At 47.2% G+C, this 21692-nt stretch overlaps 7 protein-coding genes and 1 non-coding gene across 8 annotated transcripts; 3 read left to right on the top strand and 5 right to left on the bottom strand.

Moving 5' to 3' along the window:
• The first annotated feature begins 1570 nt into the window (after positions 1 to 1570).
• On the top strand, positions 1571 to 2948 carry GGS25DRAFT_490201 (signal peptidase subunit-domain-containing protein). The gene is made up of 3 exons (XM_049260966.1): positions 1571 to 1903; positions 1983 to 2603; positions 2662 to 2948. Exons 1-2 carry the CDS (start codon positions 1761 to 1763, stop codon positions 2530 to 2532), a joined length of 693 nt encoding a protein of 230 aa, XP_049116559.1. The 5' UTR covers positions 1571 to 1760; the 3' UTR covers positions 2533 to 2603; positions 2662 to 2948.
• GGS25DRAFT_490197 (cysteine proteinase) lies at positions 2944 to 7526 on the bottom strand. The gene is made up of 5 exons (XM_049260965.1): positions 7071 to 7526; positions 6861 to 7011; positions 5599 to 6800; positions 4628 to 5547; positions 2944 to 4573 (listed from the first exon to the last, which is right to left on the bottom strand). The coding sequence occupies exons 2-5, from the start codon at positions 6873 to 6875 to the stop codon at positions 3282 to 3284; spliced, it is 3429 nt and encodes a 1142-aa protein (XP_049116558.1). The 5' UTR covers positions 6876 to 7011; positions 7071 to 7526; the 3' UTR covers positions 2944 to 3281.
• A 643-nt stretch (positions 7527 to 8169) lies between these two features.
• Positions 8170 to 11283, bottom strand: GGS25DRAFT_274876 (heme peroxidase). The gene is made up of 4 exons (XM_049257416.1): positions 9928 to 11283; positions 9681 to 9869; positions 9004 to 9616; positions 8170 to 8940 (listed from the first exon to the last, which is right to left on the bottom strand). The coding sequence occupies exons 1-4, from the start codon at positions 11068 to 11070 to the stop codon at positions 8426 to 8428; spliced, it is 2460 nt and encodes an 819-aa protein (XP_049116557.1). The 5' UTR covers positions 11071 to 11283; the 3' UTR covers positions 8170 to 8425.
• A 112-nt stretch (positions 11284 to 11395) lies between these two features.
• Positions 11396 to 12512, bottom strand: GGS25DRAFT_274911 (uncharacterized protein). The gene is made up of 4 exons (XM_049257417.1): positions 12420 to 12512; positions 12016 to 12280; positions 11572 to 11953; positions 11396 to 11466 (listed from the first exon to the last, which is right to left on the bottom strand). Exons 2-3 carry the CDS (start codon positions 12125 to 12127, stop codon positions 11586 to 11588), a joined length of 480 nt encoding a protein of 159 aa, XP_049116556.1. The 5' UTR covers positions 12128 to 12280; positions 12420 to 12512; the 3' UTR covers positions 11396 to 11466; positions 11572 to 11585.
• A 268-nt stretch (positions 12513 to 12780) lies between these two features.
• Positions 12781 to 15841, bottom strand: GGS25DRAFT_490170 (S-adenosyl-L-methionine-dependent methyltransferase). Its single transcript, XM_049260964.1, has 12 exons — positions 15708 to 15841; positions 15130 to 15600; positions 14981 to 15021; positions 14767 to 14904; positions 14643 to 14709; positions 14561 to 14588; positions 14477 to 14489; positions 14007 to 14337; positions 13751 to 13855; positions 13577 to 13661; positions 13048 to 13447; positions 12781 to 12904 (listed from the first exon to the last, which is right to left on the bottom strand). The coding sequence occupies exons 2-11, from the start codon at positions 15262 to 15264 to the stop codon at positions 13293 to 13295; spliced, it is 1098 nt and encodes a 365-aa protein (XP_049116555.1). The 5' UTR covers positions 15265 to 15600; positions 15708 to 15841; the 3' UTR covers positions 12781 to 12904; positions 13048 to 13292.
• Positions 15842 to 16106: 265 nt separating this feature from the next.
• GGS25DRAFT_t63 lies at positions 16107 to 16199 on the top strand. Its single transcript has one exon. It is a non-coding gene; the product is annotated as a tRNA-Glu (tRNA).
• GGS25DRAFT_490156 (60S ribosomal protein L4-A) lies at positions 16123 to 18609 on the top strand. Its single transcript, XM_049260963.1, has 4 exons — positions 16123 to 16668; positions 16734 to 16954; positions 17097 to 17247; positions 17308 to 18609. Exons 2-4 carry the CDS (start codon positions 16750 to 16752, stop codon positions 18065 to 18067), a joined length of 1116 nt encoding a protein of 371 aa, XP_049116554.1. The 5' UTR covers positions 16123 to 16668; positions 16734 to 16749; the 3' UTR covers positions 18068 to 18609.
• Positions 18610 to 18774: 165 nt separating this feature from the next.
• GGS25DRAFT_490151 (aromatic amino acid aminotransferase) lies at positions 18775 to 21558 on the bottom strand. The gene is made up of 3 exons (XM_049260962.1): positions 21038 to 21558; positions 20302 to 20914; positions 18775 to 20174 (listed from the first exon to the last, which is right to left on the bottom strand). The coding sequence occupies exons 1-3, from the start codon at positions 21192 to 21194 to the stop codon at positions 19085 to 19087; spliced, it is 1860 nt and encodes a 619-aa protein (XP_049116553.1). The 5' UTR covers positions 21195 to 21558; the 3' UTR covers positions 18775 to 19084.
• Between the last annotated feature and the right edge of the window lie 134 nt (positions 21559 to 21692).

The raw sequence follows: 21692 nt of genomic DNA, 5'->3' as shown, positions 1-21692 counted from the left end.
CTCCTAGGTTAAGCTAGTGAGGGTAGATACGTCAACACGGCAAGCCTCACAGAACAGGTAGATACCAGGATCAAAGTGCGTTTCCAATTTTGTAATCTATGCTCAATAGTCAAAACAACGAAATACGGTCACATACCTGTTTAAGCTATGGTTGGTTTACTCGCGCTCCGTGCTTGAGGTCGCCTGTATAGTTGAATGATCGCCCCGTAGCCCTGGTATAGCCGGTGGGCAAGTATTTATCCTCGATGATCATCGCCTTAACGCTGTCTTCTGCCTCCAACATTTCCTTGGCCATGTAAGATACACCTTGATGACTTGAACACCTGGGGATTGTAATAGTCAATGGTTATTCATCTCAACGATACTTTTGAATAGGCATGAAGATTATAAGGAGGATTCACATCTAACACATTGTATATTTTGGTTTCTTATCAAAACGCTAGACTAGAGTATTTCCCTCCTAGATATAGTATAGGGCGGGAGAAATCTATAGACTAGGATCATATACCAAGGTAGAATCAACTACGTAAAGCCAATTCTGGTGTCATTTATCCGAGAGGGATCGTCGCTGCACGATCAATTATCCCTATTCCAAGACTTCAGTTTCACTTGGTAGTCTTAGTATGGGGAGATTTATACGTGGTATGCTTATCGTCGACTATAAATCATTGCATTACATAGGTATCAATAATAATGGGTTTCATTGTATCCGTATGGTACCATGTAGCACAACCATAAGAGGCAGCGCCATCGCCCTGCATGCTTTACCACGTAGTTAACGCCTGACTTTCTATATCCAAGCTATCCTTCATGGACGTCACGAGTTGATTCTAACTATCTTAGAATCTTTCCTGTATTTTCGGGGGATTTCGCCATTGCTGATCAACACAACCCTGGTAGTATTTTGTACCCATCTCGACTGTCATCAGGCCAGCTATAGTGACTAGCATCACGAAATGGCATACAACATCATACTGGTGACCCTTCTCCTCGTTTCGCTTTCGGTCGCCAGAGTTATCAGGCTCCCCGATGGCAGACTTCAGCTTGCCCCGCTGGATGCTCATGCTTCAGAATGGGTAAGCATGGTGATTTAGTGATTTTAAATATACCACTACTAACGATCAGCTTTTAGGGACCAGATCTCGCCAGTGCGTACCGTCGCGAGGAACCCCAGCCCAAGCCAGGAGGATCTCAGTGACAAGTGATGTCAGCTATGTAGAGAGGACACGTGAATGGCAGATTGTAGAGATGTGATAATCATATCCGACTACTTTAGAATATTTTGGCATTCAGATGAATATGGATATCTCACATAAACCAATTTTCTATGCACCTTGCAGAGATTCACGAAAAGAATTGTTCAGTAAAGTAAGAGGTGAAGTAAAAATAAGGTGTTGAAATAGGGGGACAAGCTAAAAAAGGGGTGCCAAGAAGTGAGATAAAGCTATTGTTTATCTTATCATTAGTTATCGACAATGAACTGATAAGGAATTGTATTATCGATAAGGAATTGTTACAACCTGTGAACAAAGGTACCTGGTACGTGGCCTGTCCATCTCTCTTACTTACATATAATTGAACCTCACAACTTCGATGTCTCTGGGCACAACGACGATTTCTCTCAGTCCCAGTCCCAGGTTGCCAATGCGAAACTTAGCGACTATATAATAGCCACGAATGCGATTGCTCACCACCTGAAAAAAAAAAAACCACCTCCATCACCCTACCCAGGGAACCAACCCTTCCCATCCTAGCCCAGCATGTACAACTCCCTCACCCGAATACAAAACGTCTTCGGCTTCTTCACCACCGTCGCCTTTGCCGTCGCCGCCCTCATCGCCGCCTCCGACTTCGCCAGCCCCCGAAACCCCAGCGGCTCCATAATACCCACCAATGTCCAAGTGTAAGCTCTTCACCTACCTTCCTACCTACCTACCTACCTGCCTACTCTTTCTTGTATACTAACCCAACCCCCCAAACAGCGTAAAAGGCCGGCCGCACTACTACAGCACCAAGAAAGAAGAATACGCCATCATCAAGTTCTCGCTCGACGCCGACCTCTCGTCCCTCTTCACCTGGAACACCAAGCAGGTCTTCGTCTACGTGACCGCCGACTGGCCCTCCCCCGCCTCCACCGCGAACCAGACCAACTCGGCCGTGATCTGGGACGCCATCATCACGTCCCCCAGCGCCGACCACCTCGCGAACATCGGGCCCGTCGCCCTGCGCAAGCTGCGCCGCAGCGCCGCCGGAAAGCCCGTCGACCCCTCCCGCGGCCTCCTCTCTCTCAAGAACCAGAAGCCCAAGTACCAGATCACCCACCCCACCGGCCGCATCGCCGACACCGAGGGGGTCGCCCTGCGCCTGCACTACAACGTCCAGCCGTGGGTGGGCCCGCTGGTGTGGAACCAGGCGGTCGATCTGGGCCCGTGGAAGAAGCTGGAGGGCGGCGAGAGCGAGGTCTTTGCGCTGCCCGCCTTGAAGGGGGCGAAGGGGGCGAGTGAGGGGAAGGCGAAGAGGAAGGCGAGTTAGTCAGACCCCAAGATAAAAAAATAAAAAAAAAGGGAGAGAGAAATAATTAGGAAATAGTTGGTTCTCTGTAGGTAGGCACCTACCTATCTATCTACGGGCTAGTTGATTAATTTTTTAACGAATGATGAGTTGAGTCATTTACGTCTTGATAATGCATCCATGATACATACATGCCTGCATACTGTAAAATGTGACTCCTGGTGGCCATTGCCAGGACTGATCTCTACCAAGAAGGTACCCAGGTCGGCAGGCATACAGAGAGAGGTAGGTTAGTCAAGTATAAAACCATAGTTACATTTCACACAAAAAAAACGACTTTCATACACGGTATCTATCACCCGATTCAAGAGTCTGGTTTGTTTTAATACCAGAGCACATAGTAGTATACCCACGCAAGTCAAGAGTAAAAAATGAAACCACATTATGTTTTTGGTATTAGCCGTCCTACATACTTAGGTAGGCACCTACTTAAACAGAACCTATGTAATGCCCTTGGCTACCTAGTATCCGATTCTAGGAAGCAAAGCAAACAGACTCCTTTGCCCGTCCATCGCCTCAATAGGGTATAAGGGCGATGGGAAATGCACCGCCAAACTCAACCATGTACGCCAGTTTTCATGCATATGTACAAAACCTCTCCCGTTGTTGACACCTCCCTCCTTCCCACCCTTCACGCCCCTGGGTAAACTCCAAGCAATCACTCCGTTTTCTTTCTCTCAGATCATACAGTTACCAAAAACCTCTGATGCTCAATCTGAGATGTCGACAATATCAGTCGGGGTAGGCTCATCACGTAGTTTGGCCGAGGCCATTCGGTCGCCAGGTTGTCGTCCTGCAAAATAATGACTTGTTGTCTGCGTCTTCTCTTGGTGGCAGGATTGAGTATCCTGCTTATCCTGCTTGTGAGGTTGCGCAATGTCTTCAGGTATCTCTACAGATGATACCATAGGCTTAGGATCGCCACGACCAAAAGTGCACTCCTGCGTCAATCCCTGAGAGGCCTCTGAATCGTCGACCACCATAGGCCTTGAAGGTGAAGACCCACGACTAGAATCGTAGAGCGGCGAAACAAACCTCACAGCTTCGCTTCTCTTGGCGCCATCCACACTGGCCATCATCGAACCCGTTCCCGTCGACTTCTCGACAGCCGGGGACTGAGGGAAAGAACCAGGAATAGGGCATGCCGCTTCCGAGTTGGAAGAGGAGGGCCTAACTCCTGAGTTGAAAAGCTTGCGCGCGGCCTCTCCGGCCTCTCCCTCCGGGGGGTTGGAGACATGCTGCTTAACGACCTTCTCCTTGGTTAGCGCCGCATGATCGGCGAGATTTTGTTCAGTTATATCATTTTTTGCCACCAACGGGAGCTTGAGGGTCATTCGATTGATGTCCTTCTCTTTAGCCAATGACGCCTCCTGCTGAGATGGTTGCTCATCCGTCACCGATGCTTTCCTCTTCTTCGACATTCGCAATTTGCGTTTCTCTTCTCTTTTCTCTTCTTTGTGCGCATTTTCTCGATCTTGCTGTTCTTTTTGGAGCGTAAAAATCAAGTCCCTAATGCTGTTTCGGAGTCCCGATGGCTCCAGATTCCAAGCAATCTCATCATCATGCCGAAGGAGACTACGAACAAACTTGTCGGGATCTTTAAGAAACTCCTGAATGTATCCTAGCAAATAGAGACCACAGTCGCAGTAGTTCGTTTGCTGCGGTATACCCTTGGCCGTCATACCCAAAGCTCCAGGGGTCGGGATCTCAATACCCTTCTTGTCCTTCAGCTCTGCAATCAAGTACTGCTTAAGACAACTGCAGGCCGGAGAATGAGAAATCCCTAGTGAGTCGAGCGTGATGATCTTGGTTTGGTCTGGGCTCAGCTTTCGAGGGCCCGAACTAAGTCTCTTTCCTATTTTTTTCGGGAGCATATTGTCATTGGCCGGTAGAGCCTCTGGTTCGTCCTCTTTGAGATCACTCTTGACAAGGTTTGCCTCCGTGTCTTGGTCGTGGCTCCTCATGCGCAAATCAGTCTTCTGCTCTCCTGGATTGGTTGCTGCTGCTGTCTGCTTAGCTTTTTTATCCAGATAGTCAGGGCTACTAATTGACATACGGCTTAACTGGTTTACCATATCGATTTGTATTGTAGGGACCACGGTCTCTGAACTTGCGGAGTCGTCCAATTTCTGATCGTCTGAAGAGGTACTAGACTCTCCTCCGTTGCCGTCCTCCTCGATGGTGACTGATTCTCTGGGCTTGGCCTCGGCTTTCTCGATCTTGTCCGGGCATGGGACAAGTTTTGGTGCGTTATATATGATTGCAACATACCAGTGAGAGTACTCGTTGATCGGGACAATGATGTAATCCTTGGAGAAGAGATCTACTTTGGAGGTCCATGCCTTCACACTATTGTAGTTGATGCCGTGATGCGTTCGTCCAGACTTCAGTTTCTCATAGAAGAAAGTATTTTGAAAATAAATCCTCTGAGCAAGATCTGGCCTGTTTGCCTCTAACGAATGTTGAAGGTAGCGTAGATAGAAGATGATCAGGTTGTCATTCAGATATTCGCCCTCGTTTAGCCGAACAATATCTTCCTTGTCAACAGTAGCTCGACTCTTGCCCTGGGAGGGGAAAATGAGGGAATTGCGCCATTTCGTCTCCCAGCCTTTATTTTGGGTCGTCCATCCGGGTGTAGGAGGTTCCTTTTCCAAAGGTGGGTTTTCCTGGGGCGCCAACTTGGAACGAGTCGCTCGAAGTTGTCGTTGAGCTTCATCATGTTGCTGGCGATCACCGGATTGCACTTTTATTGCTGGGTTTCGCTGAGACGTAGAGCCATACCGATTCATCATATCCTTTGTCTTTCCTTGACGAGACGGAACATGTGGTCGGTTAGCGGATTCTCCTTGTTTCGTACGAGTTGCCGCATTGTGCTCTATGAGCTTCATATCGTCTCCAAGCAAGTCATCATCTCTAACGACTCTGCTCTTAGTAGCTTTAGCCATCATATTCTCGAGCTCCTTTTCAAGCCTATCCCTATACATTGCATTAATGGCTGTTCATAGACAGGGAGGAGTATAGACGTACTGTTTGTCAATAGATAGTGGCGTTTCTCGGACGCCTTCTTTATGCATTACTACCCATTGCTTGAAGTGCTCAAGATCCTCAGGGGATAAAAACTCGATGAGTAGCTTTGGGCTAGCACTGATCGTACCATCTGTAGAACGACTAATTGAGACTATGCAGCAATTGGGCTTCATGGAAACCCTAATGTCCTGAACCTTCATCAAGTTGATCGTAATATATGAATATTGTTTCATAGAAGTGCCCTTTGAATCCGTTGGATGGAGTATGTGGCTCACTCTTCCCAACTTTAGGGAGCATTGTTCCACACCCCCTGTCTCGTACTTGAAATCGCCCGACACAGCTCGTCGTATACAAAGCCTTGGCCCAATAACGTTTGTGGCGTGGTCCACCTCTTTCAATGTTGAAGTGTCATGAAGCGAGTTTGAGAACTTAGTTCGCTGGATATTGCCTCTGTTGGATATGCTTGGAGAAGGGGGATGGACCTTCTTGTTGGGCACCTTGGTCTTACTGTATGCCTCCGACGACAGTTCATCTGGGCTGGATAATACACCCCGCGGCTGGCCTTCCTTCGATCCCTGCTTGTCAATGATGCTGTCTACCTCTAAGGCGGCGAGGGTTTGCTGGTTATGTCCTAGAGCCATCATTTTGCCCTGTTTAAAGCGCCCCGCCAAATCCGTAATAGGCTGCTGGACCTCTTTCTTCTGCTGTCTCGCGACAACTCTCTCTGTGCCTGGTCCTTGGACTACCTCCACCTCGCCATCACTATCATCATTATCAGGATCAGGGAGAGTAATCCAATTTTGATTCTCCCCTTTGGATTGCCTTGCGCGTGAGTCATGCCGTGGTCTCTTATTAGGTAGTTTCACGGAGCCCTGCGATTTACGATATTCTGCGAGACATGGTTGGGAGGATTGATGTCTTTTGGCCTGAGACGATCGTGACATATGGGTTTGTTGGGAATCGCTAATGCTATCGAAAGAGCGTTTACGAGGTATCGGGTGATGAGCAGAAGGATTAGTTGGTGAGGCGAGGGCAAATTGAGCAGTCGTGTGTGTACTCGGCTCCTGGACCTTTTGGCGTTTCGAAGGCGGTGGGCTCGAGTTTGGGCGTGCAGTCATGATTCGTGTAAGGCGTGAGGGAGTTTGGTTGCTGCCATTGAGCTTGTTGATGGGCATGAATCCAGTAAGACTCTTCAGTTTGTCCTTTTGACACAAGAGTTAGAAATAGGAAGCCCAAAGTAAATATGCATCGCTAGAACCTACGTAGTTACTGCTCATATTGTCGCAAGTGCCTTCTCCAAGGCCTGGGCCGACTTTATTCAACTTAAGGCAACGAGGTGTAAAGTTGGCCAAACCTCTCTGGCGATTTCGGAGAGGATGTTAGGTGAAGTTGGATCTTCCAAAGACGATGTCGCTTTGGTTCGAGAGCCAGGTTAATAAGTGCACGAATAGAAGTAGCTTGATATCGCTTACTTGTCGACATGCTTGGCCTTGCGCTCTTGTCTTGGTAGCATGTAGAGATGCTGATAGGGCTAGCCAGTGCGAATGCGCATTCGCTTTGTGACGTATAGGTAGGTGAAAGGAGGATGCAGGTGTTTCCCACAGAGAGGCAAATCAGGGAAACGGTGATGTAGAACAAAGTAAAATAAGGAACCACAGTCTGTAGCAACTTAAGTTCGCGACTGTATTGCCCGTTAGTACGGCCTAGTAAGAGCAAATATATCTAGTATATGCACTGTCGGCGAAGAAAATAAATTCTGCATGTAAAAAAATGTACCTAATGAGTTGAAATCTACCAGGCCGGAGGTTACCTAATAGCTTGGCTGGCAACCGTTGGTTTGGTAGGCTGGTTGGTACATAATAGGTTATTACTAGGTATTATTATTATTATGTAGTTGGTATTTCGGCTTGGGGAAACATGAACATTGATGAAGAAAGAAAAGAACGAAAAAAAGATTGAGTGGCGGGGCTAAATTGTCAGGGCTGCTAGCCTATTTAGTAGGTATTTGCGTGAACCGGGTTAAGGTAACCTTGGAAACGCTTGCAGGTAGTTACATACATACATATGTAAATGTACCTTGACTAATGTAAGTATTCAATGTTTTTAATGGGTACTGTATCTGTGTACTATCTGCAGGAAATGCGGCTGCTAGCGGCTGCAAACCAATCCAGCCAGTCACCTGGCCTCGTACCTACAAGCTTTAGTTGCGACTTTATTAGTCCCGATTTACGCGGTTAACGCGTTACCAAATGCCTTGGGATTTCACTATTATCACTAGGTATTAACTCATTAACCCAAATGGTTTTATGTGACAAGGGGTTTTCATATAGTTACACACGATGTACATATGTATCCCGACTGCTTGTTACTTGGGGTATGTACATTCAATGTTAACTATTTCATCATTGATGTATGTATTTATGTTATTTACACAAATGCAACTCAATCACACATATCGACTTAAATACTTACCTAGGGTATTCATTGGAACCTAGAGATTGATAGGAATGTTTCCAGGGTGATCACTGCGTTTGATTTGAGTATCAAATCTTATGAACCAACCCTATCACTGTCACAACTAACTTCCTTTAAAACCTCTTGCATTTCAACTAAACTTCCAGTATATCAATACACTTAGGCGCTGTACTACTAGTAGTATACAACATACATTCAATGTTCTGCCATATATCCATACATCCGTTCCTCGTCTAATCATCGTAAATCGTACTTTTATATCCGGATATAGATCATAGGCACACCACAATTATCCCTTCATAAATACCAAGGTTACCATAAGCGTCATCTCACTCCCCAACGTTTAGCATTACTACACATCCGGGCTCGCCGTCGCTGTCGCCGTAGCAAGCAGCGCCGAAGAAGCCGTCGCTAACTGGTATAGCTCCAGTCTGTTTCCAGCCCCGCAATACTCATACCGATTACCGGCACAGACCATGGTCTGGCAGTCGGTCTCAGGGGCAGGAGTGCTGAGGCTATCCAAGGTATCGCCACAGTAGCACTCGCGGCCGTACTCTGCCCCCCAGTACGTAAACCCGGCGCAGTTGGAAGCACACATCTCCAGTGTCATAGAGTCGTTAGCGTAGGATGCCCCTGTTAAAGCCCGGCCGCCCGAAACTTCGTTGTAGCAGCCGACCCGGACATAGGGCGAGACTGTCGGTTTGGGGGCCAGTGTGGCAGTTGGCATTGGTTGGCTGGCTGTAGTGCTGTACAATTCGATTCTATTGCTATCTCCGCAGTATTCCGTGGTATCCCCGCCGCACACCATTGTGCAGTCAGTCGAGGGCGCATTTTCGCTTGTTGGGTCAAGCGAGTCACCACAGTAGCCTAAAAGAAGTGTCAGTCGCTTCGATAACTACCTAATCATAACGGCTCGTGCGCGAAACTTACATTCCCGGCCATACTCTGTGCCCCAGTAGATATAGCCGGTACAATTACTCATACAACTTTCTAGGGTCATACTATCGTAAGCAAACGAAGCACCATTCAGAGCTCGTGCTCCCCCTGTTGTGGATTCCTTTTGGCATCCTACAAGCTCGTATCCCCCCAAGTCCTGTCTGTGATGTAATGTCTCTGTTGGTGCTGTAGAAGAAGTGCTTGTGCTAGTTGACGAGACAGTAACCGACACAGTCGATGACGAGGTAGTGTCAATGGACAAAGTAGCCGACGACGCAGAAGATGTCGACGCTCCTCCTGTGTTACATAGGGACGAGGGCGGGTTTTGGAAAGGTTGGCACGCTGCTCCCAAGTCACTTGCCGCATTAAAGTCGTCCCTAAGAGCTGATGATTCACTTCCACTAATAAGGTCAATTTTAGATGTATATGCAAGATCACCAAGGTTAGTGTAGTTCGCCGTATAAAAGGTATGCGAGCCCACACAAGTCCCTTCAGTCATAGTCACTGTCGCATTTCTCAATGTTGGTACAGGACGATTTGGATTTCCAGTCGGGGTCTTATACGAGATAAACATGTTAACGGGAAGGGTTTTGCGGTCATTGCGGACCTGTTGATATCTTAGTATTCAGATGAACAAGCTGTTTACAGTTGGAATCGCTAGGATGACCTACGGCTGCGGTTACTGTGAGAGTTCCAGCAAGGAGACAGCTTTGAGGGCTTTGAATTAGTATCGCGTCTTGCATAGGATACGAGTTGCCGTTGTTGTCAAAAGTCTGGCTTGTTCCGCTTGCCATGTTAAGGGTTACGGTGAAGGATGAAATGCCGGTAGAGGTTGAGATAGCAGCATCGATGGGAAACCACTAACGAGTGTCAGATTACTCTAGCGAGCCAACATCACACATTATTCTATATACTTACAACAAACTGGTCGTCAAACCCCTCAGTTGCACCTAAAAGAGTTGCTGTATATTCACAGCTCGTCCTATCACAGTCATCACCTCCATTCCGGTCCTTGTAATTGAGTGTGAGACTAGAGACAGAGTCAGTTCCCATATCTGTAGTTCGCACACGTATCAGTCCAGTCAACTGCATCGTAGTGGCCCCAGGATTAAGTGCCAACTGCATGTTAACTGGCTTCACAGAGTACGGTTGAATAGGATCTGAGAGAACCACGCCGGTTGGCACGGTATCAATCATTTTTCGGAGAAGGGTTGTGCATATGCTATTGAAATCCGCAGCACCTGCCATCGCACTAATAGTCACGTTCCCATCGTAGTTGAATACTTTGAAGTCCGAGTTCCTGGTTGCCCTAATCGATGGACCAACCACCAAAGGGTTTGTCGTGTTTCCAGCGAGGTACTCGGTAACGACATTGTTATCGAAGACTGCGACAGTTGAATCCAAGGCAACCTCGCCATTTGATGCAGACCCGACAGGAACGATTTCCGGGAATTCGTTGTCGTGTACGCCGCCGATCGAATGGCCACAGGCGGTGACTTGAATCATCTCCTCTCTATCAAACCCCATGCGTATGAATTGCTGCTCAAAAGTGAAGGCAGTGTTCTGTGGCAGCGGTACACCTATGGGACCAGCTGTCAGAGCATCAACTCTCCCACCGGAGACGGGCACTATAGGTCCACCACAAGACCTAACGGAATAGTATACGCCTAGAGCGATGAGATCCGCTACACTTGATCGACTAGTATAATAGTCGGCCATGAACCTGAGGGTTGTGTTAAACCCTGGGCCAAGATTGTCCGAGCTAGTTAGCTCATACTGTAAAGAGCCATCAAGCCCACCGGCTCGTACGTTATTCAGATTCGTAGTCGTGGCCATGTCATGGAAAGCTGCTCGCAGCCACTCCGCGGCATTCTGTCGACCAGGGCCCGATGCTTCGTTAGAACATGGAATGACAGTCCCACCGAAATTCCTACTCCTATAACCTTTGACCTGGTACATGATCTCTTCGAGTTCATCATTCTGAGACGGCCATGTTGGATCAGCCCTCGCAGAAAAAATCAACGATAAAATAGCCCCCCAACATAGAGAGATCCAGTGCATCGCTGTAGGTGATATTAGTCAAACCAAATACAAATATTAATAAGCAAGATATCTACCGCTAAAATATTAGACAAAAACACGCTCTAAACCTATAGAATGAACATAGGGGGGCAACGACGTAGATAAAGAGAGTAAGCACAATATTTGACTCGGAGAAGGACTCTGCCACCGGAGGATAGACTCAAGATTCAACAGGAGCAGAATATAGGGGATATCCAACGACCTACATAGCGATTCACGTACTGATATGCTTCCATTACTACCTCGTCTCGGGCAATGCTTTGACAATATCTGGGAGATAAGGGCGCGAGCCGCCCAAGTGTGGCAGCTGCAGACCCCCTGCAAAAAATTATAATACGAGACCTCGTAGCGATGCAATGCTACGCAGGGTGGCACCTAAAAGCGGATTGGTCAGTGGCCAACCTCTCGTGGGAGCTTCCAGCCGCACGGGTATAAAGATAACTAAAGAGGCCATCATAGCTAACGAGCATATGTACTTGCCTGGCGTGGTTCGTCTACCTCCATAGGCCACATTGGCCTTTGGAATTATATAGTTGAAGACTTTTGGTCATCATGTCTATGGAAAGAATCGAGTGTAGACATATGTAACTGGACTCTAGCGAACATGCAGAGTACAAGGTATGGATAAACAGGTCAGGAACGAAGTAGAGAGTGCTGATTGTTAGGACAGGCAGTCTAGAAAACATTAGGTATGTAAAGAATACCTCAGTTGCACCCAATGGGTTAACTATTGCAGTAGAGTTAGCAAGTGACTTTACTTTTGATAACTTACGCACAGGTAGGTCATTGACCAGCTCGTCGCCGAGCAATGCCTTTTCGTTGGCCCATCTTTGCGAACCACTTTCGGGATTGGCACTTCGTACTTAATACATATTGTCAACTACATGTACCCTGAAAGATGGCCTCTGGGACGGCTGGCTTAACCGACTTTGAGGTGGGGGGGCGCTTTCAGCCTCATGCAATCCACGCCGATACCACCTACATATACATAGTAGAACACAGAGAAAATCCCAACCCTAAGAAGGTATGAGCTCATTCAGACACACCCGATGTCGTATAGAATGACCTATAATGCTACATAGGTGGAATGTTCAATGTTGGTTTTCAGGTTGTCGGATAATTTAGATGAGATGAAATTCTTTCTCGAGCTTGGCAACTCGACGGTGTTAGAACTTGGCATAACAGTTCCCTTGAGGAGATGATCTGATGAGCATGAAGTGTAACCTGAGAGAAGTTTGCAAAAGTCCAACAGTCCAAAGCGTTTTCACGTTGAACAAGACAAGTGGTTAGTTAGCTGCGGCCACTAATAACGGGAGCTAAATGCTTACCAAATTAGCTTCCTTCTTAAGCGTGGTCCAAGAACCTAAGAGATCTGTATGGGGGATGTTTGTTTGTTAGCATGGAGCAAACTGCGCTACTACATCATTTGCATCATAATTGGATGTGTATAAGAGAGAAACCTCGAAATCTGTCACTGCGCCGCGAGTGCTAAATGAAAATTGAACCCCGGCACGTGCCACGAGCGAGGGGCATTGCCAGGGATCAGACCAGGATCAGGGATAACTCGGAAAGCTCCAAGCCCAACCCTTGCAGAGGACCCTGAAAAGGTCACGGGCCTAGAACTTTTTGACCACTGCAGGAGCTGCAACTCTTTGCGATTTCAACTTCACAACTTCCTCTCCCGTCCTAGTTTCTACCACACTCATTTGTAGGCGAGTGACCTCAATATCGATGTGGCGCTGTCAAAAGCCCAACATCGTTACGAAGGAGGCGTTTTTTATACGCGATAGGGAATACAGCTGAATTCTGATTGGTATGATTAGCTTTTCGATCAGCTCCGAGGTGGTCAGCCTCACTGAGCAGTTTTGTTGCAACCTGATGGGTTACCTTGGTGATCGGGAACATCTCGAAATCGTCCTATAATTACCTTAAGGCTTACCTATGGTTGTGTAACAGATGATTGCTTATTTTGGAGGCCAAAAGTCTCAATGTTCATATCTCCATGTATTTACAGGCCTTTCCCGGCCTAATGTTATTGGTTTATACGTAGGTAGATAAGTTTTAGACCTGGGGGACTCAGGTATAACTACGTCTTGAACTTAACGAAAGGTAATATTTTAGGGTTTGGAATAGAATAGCAATCAGAAGTTGAAATCGTCCATATAGTTCTCTCAACATCACCCCGTAGATTCAATCCCAACCTACGCACTCTCAGGCTTTCGACCATATACGAATCGAAGTGTCATGTATCCGTGGATAGCCTTTGACTTGAACTCCTTACGCAGATGCGCTAGGGTCTCGTGATATCCTGGAGTATCTTCTCCGTGCACCACATTCCACGGGAGCAGGGTGTAGCCTGTGTGATTGCCATGTTAATTGACTCTTTTACGTCCGGTCCTCAATACACGATTCTCAAAACAGATAAACGGCTCAGGAAGACAGTGGTGGCATATAGATAGGAACGGAGGGAGGCTGTGAGACTTACCTGAAAGATCGTTGAGTAGAGCAAGTAGTGTGTACTCGCCAACTTCCGCTAGCTTGGGATCCCGAGCCCATCCGCCGATAGGTACCTATAGTTAGATCAGCATACAGATATAACATGCCATTACAGAACCTAGCTCGAACTGAACGTGACCAAGAATGAAATATGTTTACTCACCTTGTAATTCACTTCTTCGATATCCACGAATCCAGCCTCTTCGAATCCCTTGTTCTGGGACCTGTCTTCCAGGACCTGGAAACTGACCCCCAGCTTCTTGGTCATCTATCTCATGTTCGAATTAGTTACTTCTTGTTTCATATGGTGCCCTCATGCTAGAGTGAGTGGGGAAAAGGATGGCAATAGGAAGGTATATTAGGGGTTAAATATGCAACTAGAAAGAAAATCATGTGGATTGAGAAAGAAATGGACATACCCCTCTCCAAAGAGGATTCCAAAACTTGATAATGGTGCTATCCTCCTTGAGGGTTCCATCGTCTGAGTTCAGAAAAACATCCATCTCGGCAGATTGGACCCAACCTCCAGGCTTGCAGCAACGATAAGCGTTGGCCAAGAGCTCGTTCCAGTCGGAGATGGCACCAAACAGGTAACGCATGTGAATGAAATCGAAGCTGTTGGGCGCCCATGTCCACTGCTTGGTGCAATCATCGATCTCAAACTTCACGTTCGGCGGAACCCACAGCGGCTGGGTTGGGGACAGGTCTGTTCCCGTGATTTCAGCGTTTGGGTATCGGTCACCCATGTCGCTATATTCAAGTAAGTACTATGGCTTATGATGGGTGTAATGGGATTCAATGATATCAAATGTATATTCATGAGAGCAGAAAAGGTGGGGCGAAAAGGGGTTGGGGGCTTCAAAATCAGGAGGTGAGAAGAGTCAATTACATGGCCCAAATTCCTATCATTTGCCCCGAGTCAGCATTTCATCTGTCCAAGATGATAGTCAGGTCTTTGCGAATGATCGCTTACCAGTTCCAGTTCCGACGTCTAACACTTTCTATGCCACATCAGCATTTAGCAGTCTAATACCCAAGATCGGTGTAAAAGTCACCTCGATGTCTTCCTTGATAGGTGCAAGAAAGAGTTTGTCATCTAGAAGAATAGATAGATAATGATGTCTATATCAGCAAATTAGAACTAGTAAGTTTTGAGCCAAGGATGAACGCCATCCTTACGTGATGTCCTGAGACTGCATCTGCTGCTCGTCGTTTGGCGTAAAGTACTTGGATTCGTGCTTCTCGCTGTGGTACGTCCGGCCTTTGATGGTGCGATACTCCATAATGCTTGAGGTGAGGGAGTTCGTACTGCTGGCACTGTGACAATTGTAATGTTATTAAGCTGTCCTATCCATTGCCATTTATGTAGGTATATAGAAAAACGAGTACTGACTTATCATTTCCTAATGCTGAATCAGCATCCTCGTCGAATTCCTACAATATAGAAACGGCGTCCGTCAGTAACTGAGACTAGATTGTCTTCCACATTCTCCTATGTTCACCACTTCCGGACTTAGCCAGTTCAGCTAACAGTATACATACCTCCTCTTCTTCAAGCTCGGGGTTTGCCTCCAGTAGATCATGTGACGCTTCTGCTGGCGGCGTCTCTGTCTCTGTCTGTGCTGTTTCTAGCTGCGGAGTGGCAGCAGGGCTTGGAGCGGACGGTTGGTCTGCCATCTCTAATCAAAGTTGTCGGTGAACTAGCTAAAGCTTGAGATATCAAGTTCCAAGAGTATACATCAAGAAATCCAACCAGAACAATCAAGACCTATATATCGTAAACCAAGAGCAAAGATGTTGGTTCTGAATGCTGTAACTGCATATGAAAATCACGTGGTTGGAGATAGCAGGCCTGGTATTTTTCCCAGTTAGGGATTATCGCCGCCCCCCTCTTTCCATGAGTTCTCTAAAGTTCCCTATTTATTTGATGGTTATATAGTAACATATACCACACGATGACCTAACTTGACTAGGGACCTACCTATCTTTATGCATATTCAATGCACGGATTTGCTAGTCTCACTTAGCTTTTCTAGATTGAGGCATATACAATCCTACATATGTACCCTTAGGAGTCGAGTACGGACTAGGTAGGTACTTGATAGGTGTGTAGCACGTACATATCTAGGTACGGTAGAAAGGAACGTCGTTCGTGGTTCTCGTTATGTAGCATCCAAATATATGAAGTTGTGGTGTTATGTGAGGTTTGACTGTATGCACAGTACATATGTACTACATAAGAGAAGAAGAAGATTGAAAAGGATGCAGAGAATCCACCACATTGATATATCAAAAAGTCTTCCATAAATAGGTACATACCACAGTGTGTCGCACTTTCCAATCTGACGTACATAACTACCTGCCACTAGTTATCTGGCAAGCCGTGAACTAAACATTGAATTCTGACCAACGGTGTGGATCTATGGTGTGACCAATCGCCATCTTCACAAGTGGAAATAGTTAGATATAGGGCAAACTAAGCACCAACGTTGATATCTTATCCGCTCCTGGATTATGAATCCGAATTGGTGTAGTGGCTAACATTTGACGCTCTCATGACATTAAAACCGTTACGATCCGTCAAGCCCGGGGTTCGATTCCCCGATTCGGAGGTTTCTTTTTGGGCTTCAATTGTCTTGATTTTTTTTTCCGAACCTTTTGTTCATTCAAATAATACATGTATTAAATAAATTATGCCTTCTCCTTGTTCAACTTCATTCTCATTCATGTATTGGAAAATGCTAATGAAACATTGAAGAAGTTTATTTTTTTAATATGCATGTGTAGGGTAACTAGATTATCATATGAGGCGTAAATGCATAATGCATTCTTTTAGAAGGGATTCTTTGAAAAAGTGGGATGAATAGAAGTGGGTCATCGGTTTTCTCAAAATTCGCTTAGCCCTCAACTCCACACTCCAACCCACAAGAAAAATAATTTGGTGGGAGGAACTTCTGAACTTTGCGAAATTTCGACAACCAAAACCTCCAATTCCTTTCTTGAGACCATCAACCACCAACGTCAAAGGTAAGTCAGCGCAAGTCGCATCTACTATATCATTTCTTATTTTTTTTATTAATTGTATGATTCCTACCATTATTCTTCTATGCTGTCAATCAATTAATATTAACTCTTTTCTCTCTTAGAATTCCGACATTCACGATGGCCTCGAGACCGACCGTCACCATCATCGGCAAAGATGGTACTCCCTCGGGAGCTACCCACACCATGCCTACCGTCTTCGCCTCCCCGATTCGACCTGATATCGTTCAGCAAGTCCACACCGGAATGGCCAAGAACAAGCGACAGCCCTATGCCGTGAGCGAGAAGGCAGGTCACCAAACCTCTGCCGAATCCTGGGGAACTGGTTAGTAGTTATTCAATATCTTCCTTTTGACCTCAGACTGTTCGATTGGGTAGCCTCGATCGACCTATTTCATATTTATTATGATTTACCACTAGTTTTATCTATAAAAACTTATTACAATTGCTGACAAATTTGTTTCAAGGTCGCGCTGTCGCCCGTATCCCCCGTGTTTCCGGTGGTGGTACCCACCGTGCTGGTCAGGCTGCCTTCGGTAACATGTGCCGTTCCGGTCGTATGTTCGCACCTACCAAGATCTGGCGCAAGTGGCACATCAAGATCAACCAAGGCCAGAAGTGAGTAGAACATCCGTGAAAACATTGGACCCCAATATGCTAGACTAACATCCCAAAAAGGCGATTCGCTACTGCCTCTGCTCTTGCTGCTTCCGCAGTTCCCCCTCTATTGCTCGCCCGTGGCCACCAGGTTTCTGCCGTTCCCGAGGTTCCCCTAGTTATCGACTCCGCGGTTTTCGAGGGAGGTGCTGCCGCCAAGACTGCCGACGCCCTTAAGATCCTGAAGGCTGTTGGTGCCGATGCCGATATCGAGAAGGCTAAGAAGTCCAAGAAGCTACGCGCTGGAAAGGGTAAGATGAGAGGCCGCCGTCACCGCCAGCGACGTGGTCCCCTAGTCATCTACGACCCCGAGGTTGACGGCAAGGAGATTGTCACCGGAACCCGCAACCTACCGGGCGTTGAGACTTGCTCCGTCTTCGCCCTGAACCTTCTCCAGCTTGCCCCCGGTGGTCATCTCGGCCGATTCATCGTCTGGACCTCGGCTGCATTCAAGGCTCTTGACTCCATCTATGGCACTACCACCACGCCCTCTGAGCTCAAGAAGGACTTCCTACTACCTTCCAACTTGGTCTCCCAGGCTGACTTGGGCCGTCTCATCAACAGCTCTGAAATCCAGAGTGTGCTCGAGGCTCCCAAGGGCGGTCCCCTAACCAAGCGTGCTTCCGTCCAGAAGAACCCTCTGCGCAACAAGCAGGTTATGCTCCGATTCAACCCTTACCACGCCACGTTCGTGAAGAACAAGGTTGGTCAGCAGAAGGCGAGCGAAGGCAAGCCCCCCAAGGCCCCTCAGGGTTTCTTGGAGGTCCTCCGCGAGAACTAAAAGACTAGCTTGGTGAGCAGCATAGTCTAGGGTTAGGGAATTGGTGCATCGTTTGCTATAGTCACGGCGTAATGGTTCATAGGGTCTCATGAATCAATGGACATTCTCATTCTGATCACCATAGTTGGCCCCCTCTGTGCGCTGTCAGTCTCCCCAAAAGGGAGTCGGCCGGTTAAATTGTCAAAAGCAACTATTATGAATTTCCGTGCTGTCAATGTATCCATACACTGCTTTCCGTGCAAGGAGCTTGTTCTCCTTATAGCCAAAAGGTAGACCCTAAGAAATGATTGTAATTGGTAACATGAAACTCCTCATGAAGTGCCATATGGGCCTGCAGTAAATCAAATTCCCTTTCTAACGATAAGATCATAATTATTTCTAGATATTATCCCATGTGGATGACTTACCTAAGAGCCGAGATATACACACCTACCCATCCAATGGCCTGCTCCTAATTATTTTGGCCTATCAAAGGATAATGATATTATATTTGAAACCTTTTGGTGTTGCAGTTGCAGCAGATGTTTTTCTGGCGCTGCGGGTGATGGATGATATTGGTTGGAATGTGTTGTTAATAATTACGCCACTTACTGTACTTCCCTCCGTCGTCTTTCGCTCCTGCTCCACTCTCACCTTACCTACTACTACTACTACTAAATATCTGGATCATATCATATGCATCTTGAGTAGGTAGGTAGGTAGGTAACTTGGCAAGATGTAAAAGATTTCTCATATATAAATAAATCTACCTCTAGGTAACTCGCTGGTATATCTAGTTTTGGAAAAAAAAAAGACAAGCCTGAAGATGAGCTTTAGCTGATGTCAGCTGATACCAAATAACTATTCCAAAAGTCTCAGGTAGGTACTGACTCTCCGAGACTCACTCATGTAGCCTTACTAGCCAACTGGCAAGAAGGGATGGGGTACCTTAGGTAAGTAAGTATAAAAACCCACCGAGCGTCCAAGTCCATCCACCCCTTACCAACTACTTATATCCGTGCACCCACCGCCTAACACCTAACACCCCATCCAACTTCCCAAATTCGTGAGCCCAGTCACCTGCTCCACCTCCGCATTCAAACTACTTGTCTCGTCCAGAATAGCCTCGAGCTCCTTGACATTCTTGATGCGCCAGAACTTCTGCACGCCCTGGGTGAACCGGAGAGAGCAGGAGTCGATGTTCTCCTCGGACTCAGCAGCGAAGCACATCCGGTAATAGGCCCAGCCCCGCTCGGTGCGGATCTTCGGTGTGGCACCGAACATGAGACCTGGGCTCACAAGCACTAGGTATGGCTTCTGGGTGAGAAAGATCATGAGCGCTGTAGACATGGCCGTCCCGTCGATGATGTTCCCCTTGGACCCGGGAGCCTTCCACAGCGGGTGCGTCTCGAAGCGCATGCGCACCCAAAGGAACATGCCACCTCGCGGCCACTGAAAGTCGTACAGCTTTGTCTTAGTGATGACGCCCCAATCCCAGTCCGACTCGCGCATCGGTGTCGACTGCTTCAACTGATACGCATTCTCTTCGAGGATCTTGCACATGCGGTTCATACGTCTCTCGTACTGGCCACGCAATCCCTCTAGCCACCGCACCCAGCCACCCATCTCCCAGCCGTTGAAGGTAGGCTGATCCTTCCGGGATTTAGCGGCGAACGCTGCGGATGCCTGAGGTTGCGGCCCTATGATCGTCTCGGCGATGATAACCTGGACAAACCCGGATGGATTTTGGGTACCCGATTCGCTGACCCGGAGTATACGCTCACAAATTTCAGGCGTGCTAGTGATCCATCCCAATCGGCACCCGGGAGCAACGGTTTTCGAGAAGGTGTCTAGCCTCACAACTCGACCGTCTACGTCTACATTGAGGAATGATGGTGCGAGAGAATCTATAAATGGATAACCTGACTTCTTTTCGAGGGTGTTGGCCTCCTTTGGCTCGGGAATAGGTAGGTTCCGGGCCTTCGCCTCCTCGACTGCTGCAGATGGAAACTGAAGATACCAATACGGGTCATCCTCGATGATGATAACATCATATTTGCTGCAGACCGAGTACAGATCTCTCCTCCTCTCTAGGGACAAGACACCGCTAGTTGGGTTATGCCCCATTCTTAAAGGATTTGTTAGCGAATTACACATCTTTTTCTACTAGTGCCCTGGATATGCTTGAACTGTAGAGCATGCCAACTCGCATACGGACCCCATGGTTGGAGAAGGAAGGGATATCAAGAACTCACGTGACGGTGTACAGTAAATGGGGTCGTTTCCCCTTACTATAATCCCAGTTCCCCAGCACATCCTCTAGACTACCAGGACCATAGGGCGCCATTCCCTCCTCATCCATCTCGATGGCCACTACTTGGATTCCTCGAGGCAAGACCTGGGTGAGCACGTTGGCATACATGAATATGTCCGTTACCAGGCCCGGTCGCTCGCGTATATCGTTTTTGCCTTCCACCCAAATATTGCTGAAAACCTCTAAAGATTTGGACATGCCATCCGTCGAGCCAACGGTGAAGACTACCTCGGGTCCTCCTCTATACGGCACGTTTGGATGCAAAAGGTCGCGTGAGAATTGTCGGATAAAGGATGTTAGCGGCAGATAACCGTTTGCCTGACCGTACTGAAGGGCAGTGGTGAGATCGATCTTCTTCACCAAATCCGAAGTAGGCGCATCATGAGGCACGACAACGTGAGATGCCGTAGTTGGATTCGAGATTGATGTTTCGGCCATTTGCGAAGCCAGCGCGCCGTTGGGGTCAGGGTAATTTGGCGAAGGGGTCCATCGTTCGGGCTTTGCGGTCTGCGCCTCGAGGGTATCGAAGGGGAAGAGACGGTCATTGGGAAGGCCTAAGACATGATTATATATCAGCGTTCATAATTCATATCGCGACGATCGATATACATTTATACATCGGTACATGGAATCAGATGGCAGAAAGGTAAAGTAAGTAATTGAGAAGGATTTCGTACCACCGGCAAGTTGACCAATGTTGGGGATCATGAAGTATTTATAGAATTCCTTCATTCTGCTAGGCTGTCTAGCCTTCGTCACATCGGAGAAGTGATGGGACATATCCTTAGGTAGCGGGCTCGCCATATCGGCGATATTATCTTGAGATGTCTCCATGACGAATTGAATCGGATCGACCACTCGTCCTACACAGAAAGTGACCTACCCTAGGTACCTAAGGAAGGAAGTATGTAGGGGTTATAGTTGTATGAAGATATTAGGAGGGTATCACACACAATGGGTTGCATGTGTTTTTGGAAGACTATTATGTAGATGGGTAGGTATACCTAGTAGTTTATAGTCAAGCTAGGACAGCCTATGTAGACTACAACTGCAGGCCTGGTACGTGTTCAATGTTTCTCCCTCTTAGGCAGGCAGACAGGTACACAAGACAGGCAGATACGTTTCTTCGCCTGTCGGTACCTTCTTATTACTACTGGGCACGCCCTATAAGCAACATTACAACCCTTGGGTACTTACATGGTAAAGTTTACAAGTACGAGAGGATGACAAATTCGATAAGAAATGCAGATAGACTTAGCAGTTTTAGGAACAATTCCGGAAGACGCAACCCAGGGGTCTCCTTGCCTTATCAGACCCAAGTCATGCCGACTC

The sequence above is a fragment of the Hypoxylon fragiforme genome, assembly GCF_022984875.1.
Source record: "Hypoxylon fragiforme strain CBS 206.31 chromosome Unknown GGS25scaffold_5, whole genome shotgun sequence".
Lineage (NCBI taxonomy): Eukaryota > Fungi > Ascomycota > Sordariomycetes > Xylariales > Hypoxylaceae > Hypoxylon > Hypoxylon fragiforme.
This window is presented reverse-complemented; position numbering and strand designations above follow the sequence as displayed.